The sequence below is a fragment of the Anneissia japonica genome, unplaced genomic scaffold, assembly GCF_011630105.1.
Source record: "Anneissia japonica isolate Jap-2015-1 unplaced genomic scaffold, ASM1163010v1 scaffold287738_len211916_cov219, whole genome shotgun sequence".
Lineage (NCBI taxonomy): Eukaryota > Metazoa > Echinodermata > Crinoidea > Comatulida > Comatulidae > Anneissia > Anneissia japonica.
This window is the reverse complement of record NW_022718514.1, coordinates 36,404-42,797: the sequence shown is the minus strand read 5'-3', so window position 1 is coordinate 42,797 and position 6,394 is coordinate 36,404. Positions and strand designations below refer to the sequence as shown.

At 33.3% G+C, this 6,394-nt stretch overlaps 1 protein-coding gene across 1 annotated transcript in view; it reads left to right on the top strand.

Moving 5' to 3' along the window:
- Window positions 1–370: 370 nt before the first annotated feature.
- LOC117110550 (fascin-like) overlaps window positions 371–6,394 on the top strand; it is a gene marked incomplete in the record, with an annotated part of 15,988 nt that continues 9,964 nt past the window's right edge. The window contains 1 exon segment of the mRNA XM_033253304.1: window positions 371–1,640. Within this exon segment, the coding sequence (XP_033109195.1) occupies window positions 854–1,640 (787 nt within the window).

Sequence of the window (6,394 nt, the reverse complement as noted above, 5' to 3'; positions counted from 1 at the left end):
GGCGGACCGATTTCGACCCCGGAACAAATTGTTCCTGACAGGCTTACTGTATTAGGAGTTTGCCAAATTGTTTTTGCTAGGTCGTTTCCCAGGCCCAGTCTAGTAGTATAGAATGGAATATGAATTATATAAACCCCTCAATGCCAGTGAGTTAGCTCTTGCTATACTAACAATAACACGCTTTTCATCCGAATTCAATGACTATTGTCGATAAGCCACCATGCGAAAATAACAAAACCCTGCGAAAATTCGATAAACAAGGTAAGCGTTTTGTGGGGCCATTCTATAATCAATTTCACGTATATTATATGATGTATTAATACATGTCTTCCCTTGTCTGCAGTTGTGTGTACGCGACACGGATGTACATGCATCTTACCCGTATTGATTTACAACCCAGGGATGAAATTGCTAGTGCGCATGCTTACGTGCTCGTTCAGCTGTTTAGAAACAACAAAAGAGATTATTAGCATTCGATGAGCACCCCGGCTCAGTAAATGGTGGATTCCTTGTAACAGCCAACGCCCCTAGAACAGGCACAGAGAAGTTCGGCTTACTCATCTACTAAAATTACCGGAAGAAGTGTTTTGTACACCGTGGAAGGATTATAAGGAGTATTACTTGGAAGATTTGGCTAGTAGGTAAGACCAGAGAAGGCTCTTGTGAGTCTAAAATAAGCTATCAATTCACTGTAGCTGAATGTCCCACCTGGCGACTGCATAGAATTCCACGTGAATTTCGTTTCAAACAGCTACTGAGTTACGTAGTAGGTATAAAGAGGTAGGCAGTACAAGAGTAACATACGAACAAGCACACTTTTTATAAAGTAGTCTGCTACAGTAATAGATACAAAATGACGGAATTGAAATACTGCTGTGGACTAGTGAACAGTGACAAGAAATATCTCAGCGTGGGCTTCGCAAACTCTGTTAATGCTGATGGTACGTCGTTAAAAGCAAAGCAAAGATGGAATTTAGAACAAGGAGGAGACGACACCGTGTATCTTAAACACAGTAACTTCTACCTGACGACAGATAAGATGGGTAATGTTACATGCGCGGAGGATAAGACAGACGATGCTAAGTTTCGAGTGGAGACCCAGACAGATGGAAGATGGGCCTTTAGAAGTGTTCCATACGATAAATACTTAGGGTGTTCCGATACCGTGAATACAAACGCAACGAAAGCAGAAGAGAGGCAGTTATGGACTGTACACATGGATATACACCCACAAGTGAATATTCGAAGCAACATTCGCGACAGATATGCTCACTTAGAAGATGGTGAACTTCACTTTAATGAAGTCATTCCATGGGGTGCAGACGCGATTGTTACCCTGGAGTTCCATGGAGGTCGTTACGCCCTGAGAGTATGCAACGGGAAGTACGCGAGTACGTCCGGCAGCCTAGTGGATTCCCCCACCGACGACAGCCTCTTCATTCTAGAGTTTCATGGGGGTAAGGCAGCTTTTAAGCACAGTAGTGGTAAATATATGGCAGCCATAGGTCCCAAGGCCACTTTACAATGTGCCAAATCACAACGAACCAAGCCGGGCAAAGATGAAGTATTCGTTCTAGAAGACAGTCATCCACAGGGTATATTAATTGCTAGCACAGGAAAGGTCGCATCAACTCGCCAAGGTACGTTTCAACCTTTCTCATGTTAGGCTTTAACTACTGTATAATTACACCAGTCTTAAACAATTCCTAATTTTGATTGGATGATGGATTTGTTTCACACTGGTGTACCAATAGCCACTGCTTTCATGTTAATCCTTCATGTTAATTTACCTTTACAAATTAACAATACCTTTAAAAGATACTGTGGGTATTTTCATTTAAAACGTTTGTTAATTTCCAAAATCGGAGTCGGTGATAATTAATTTTTTTGGGGTTTTAGAATTTCGCCAAAGATGTATAAAGATATGCCTATATTTTAATTTATAAACAGACCTGGAAATGTGCCCACGAATTTGCAAAGCTAACATTCATTCCAATGCACATGGTTATTTACATTGGCCGGCGTTCTTAAATACCTCCCCGATTATAGCAACGCATCATTTTATGTTTTATATTAAATGTAAAGCACTACCCGACCTTTCCGTCAATAGATTGATATTATGCCTCGTTGTATTGATAATATTGTTCTTGCCATTGTAACTTTCGATTACTGTCTAGTGTACTTACTCAATTATCACTACCTTAACAGTATTTACCTACTTGAAATTTGTGTTGTTGATAACGGTATTTGGTTTATTACTGTATACTGTATGCCCACTAATCAACAGATACTAGTGCAGATAAAAATGCATGTGTTTTCAATGCCTGCATGGAACACTCGTAGGGATTCCCGGTCATCAGCAATGCTAAAGTATGAGAAATACTTGATAACAACATGTGCGATAACTCTCTGACCTATTGAATTTTATACCCATTCATTTTAGATAGGTACCTCTCGGGTACCTATCATTAATCATATGATCCTTATGATTTCCATTAGTCATTTTTTAATGTTTAATAAATAGACGACAAATTAAAGGATTAACAACCAATTACGAGACAGGTGTGAAGCATTAATTTGGGAGTTTTCGCTAGCTTACGGAAACGATAACGGACAGATACGGTACATCATCAAATTTTTAGACAACCCTTTCCCTACAGTAGGATATATCTGTCACAACGTAGTCCATTCATGCCTTTTGCATGAATCAAGCCTCACATTCGGCTCGTACAGCATATTGTCTAGAATGTTTTAGGCCTGAATGACCGATAGTGATAATGACGTATTCGTGATCGTTTTCGTAGGTTGCGGAAACTACCTATTACCATCATCATATTCCAATTAAACGATTACGAATTCTAGTACTATGAACGTACGCACACACACACACACACCCACACCTCCACGCACACTACCCCCACACACATACAGTATATAGATATATATATATATATATATATATATATATATATATATATGTATATATATATATATATGTGTATATATATATATATATGTATATATATATATATATATATATATGTCATTGAATTCATTGACATAATAGGCTAATGATTAATGATGATGACAATTACCATAATTGAGATACATATGATGTTGATGATTATGACGATTCAAATGATTATGATTGAAGAAATTATGACTACTATAATTATGTTGATTGCTATTACTGTATTTAATTGTTATTAATTATTATTATTATTATTTATTATTATGATTACATGATGGTATAATTATATAAATAGGCCTACTGTATATGGTGATTATGATAATTTTTATCTAGTAATACAAAATGACACTAAAATGATGATAATGATAATAATTGTGGAAATAATAACATTTCAATTTATATACACACTGTTAAATCAAACAAAGAGCCTCACCCGGTATTTTACTTCTGTAGTCTGAGATACTTCCGCTGTTAATTCCCGACAAGTGGTACCTGTTAATCGTAATTCTCGAGGTCTGTTTTGACCACTTGTTTCAATCTGGACACATTTATGGTTAATACATCACAATGGTTACTTTGTCTTTTGTGTTATTTGCCTAAAGGTAACCATACCTGCATGAATCGATCATGAAGTTATAATTACGCAAAATAATTAAAATCGCACGGACTTAAGAACGGTACCGATAGTTAAAAAAACAAACAATAGTAGACTGTTACTAGTACGTTAATAGTATACCTTGGCAGAATAAACTGCTGTACTGTATGTTGGTATGAATATTCATATTTCAATTGCACTGTAAATATTGAGGCAAAGCAAACGACGAGAACAACCGGAAATAAAGTTGGTCCCAGTTTATAGGTAACATGACGTCGTCGATTTTAATTTCCAGATTTCCCGGTCATTTAACTGAAGTAATAATGACATTTCAAGTGCATGCCTGAATATTATGAATGTCTTGCTGCTTTTATCAAATATTCAACTAAAATTGAATTATTTTATATATTATAAATTTATTTATAAACTAGCATGGTTTTCTATGATGACAATAGAAACACCATTGCACCCACCAATTGTATGCGAAACAAGTTGTTTGTGGATTACAAACCGTTAGCGTTATATAATAATTACCATATTGTTAGTACAAGCACACATTAAAAATAGTACGGTACTGCTACGTTAGTTTTAATTTACCATAACAGTTTATATATATAATATATATATATATATATATATAAATCAAGATTATATATATATATATAAATCAAGATTACCATTCTTTGATGATATATATATATATATATATATATATATAGTGCAGGGTCATCTTGTTTTGATTTTATATGTATATATATATTATATATAGACCTATATAATAATATATATATTATATATATATTTATATTATATATATGTATGTATATATTATATACAGTATATGAGAAAGTTGAATTGCTTAATTTTGTTTATTTCAATACGTTAATTAGTTTGCAATAGAAAAAGAATCCTGACAATTCCAAGTAATAATAATTCCATAAAGACTTTCAATATGCTGTTAACAAGGAAATCCTACAACAAAGAAAGAGGTTGAAAACATTTGTAGACATAGAGTTATCAATTTTCGAAATGCATAGATCCGAAAGTTGATGATATGAGACTTTATTTTAATTTTAGAATTGGATCGAGAATAAAAATCGAGAATAATATTCTCGATTTTTTTTTTTTTTGGTGGCAAGGACAGGATGGAAAAGAATTTACTTTATTTTAATTTTAGAATTGGATCGAGAATAAAAATCGAGAAAAATATTCTCGATTTTTTTTTTGGTGGCAAGGACAGGATGGAAAAGAATTGTTTAGAAAAACTCCAGTTACTACTTTATATATCCACCTAGTATGGGATATTAATCATTATCGCTCTGGTGGTTTTAAATAAAGAGCAAGTTCAGTAGTAAGTCAAGGACGTTACTTGTAGATAGCTGCTATGCCACACTGTTAATTACAATTATACTGTAATTTGGAGGGCATGATTTTTATTTAATATGAGGGTGGTTTTATATTTTGTTTATAAGAAAGGAAGAGAGTGTTGGGCCAAATAAAATTAATTGTTAATTTCACTTCCGGGATTTGAAATTATTTTGTTGGTGAGGGTATTTACTATTGCTATTTACTATCCTCTATTCTAGTGGTGTACAAATACAGACTGGTAAATAATAAAAATAGTTTTTTTTTATATAAAAAAACAAAATAAGTACAAAAATGAATCTTTCTGCTGTAGTCAGCCATTTATGCTTCCATCTCTTCTTAGGCTTTGACAAAAATCTTTAACGTTTTTAAATGATTGCTTTTTTTTTTGTTTGTTGAAAAAATAGCCTATGGTAATTTTTTTCATGAGTCTCCAAATTTTGATAAGGGCTAGGACATGAAAATAACAATTTTATTGGCATTAATTAAGGCAAATGCGCGCATTTGTTGTTGTAAATTTATTAGATTATTGATTTTGAAGCTTTCGTTATGTTTGTGGGTGGTTTTTCTTTTTTTTTTTTTAGGACGAACAATTTACGATGTGTGCTACAGTTAGTGTTAGGCCTCAAAATACAATGGAAGTCTGAGTAAAATGATTGTGGTTTGATTAACACTAGATTACTGTAGGCCTACTGTGTGCTAACCAACCTTTAGGATTCCCTGCGCCTGTGGCCATTGCCTTCCTTTGCTTTCTCTTCGATGTTTTATCATACCTGCAGGGAGTGATCAAATGGGTAGTTGGACACCCAGCGCATTCTCAGTTTTATCATAAACGTTATACTGTACAGTATTTCTATCCGAACGTAAATGCCGTGCCTTACTTATCCATTTAAACATGTTAATTTTGAAACCCCCTGCCAGTTTTAAGCTTCCTGTGACCTCGCGAAATAAACGGAAATACAAAAAAAGTTGATCTCTCCACCTAATTACTTGTTACTGGTAGATTGCGTTCTGTTTTATATTTATTTGTTGTGCTGTGTTTCAAGGTTTAATGGTTTTATTGAAATAATCAGCACTTCTTAACTCGCTATTTAATAGTGATGCATCCAAAAAACTTAAGATAAAAATTATAAAATTTCAAATGCTTACGTAAATATTCGTTATAGAAATTATTTTTAATTTTTTACATGTAAAAAAAACATGTCAAATTTTATATATAATCTTTATATATATATATATATATATATATATATATATATGCATATATAAATATGTATATATATATAGGCCTATGTATATGTATATATGTATATATATATATGTATATATATATATATAGAACATGATGTAATCCACGTGTGTTCCTTAGATACATAACTCAATGAAAAAGACGATGAGATGTCAACGACTTGGTAGACTTAGAACACAAATTTTATTCAAAACATGAATATTTCAACCCGTCC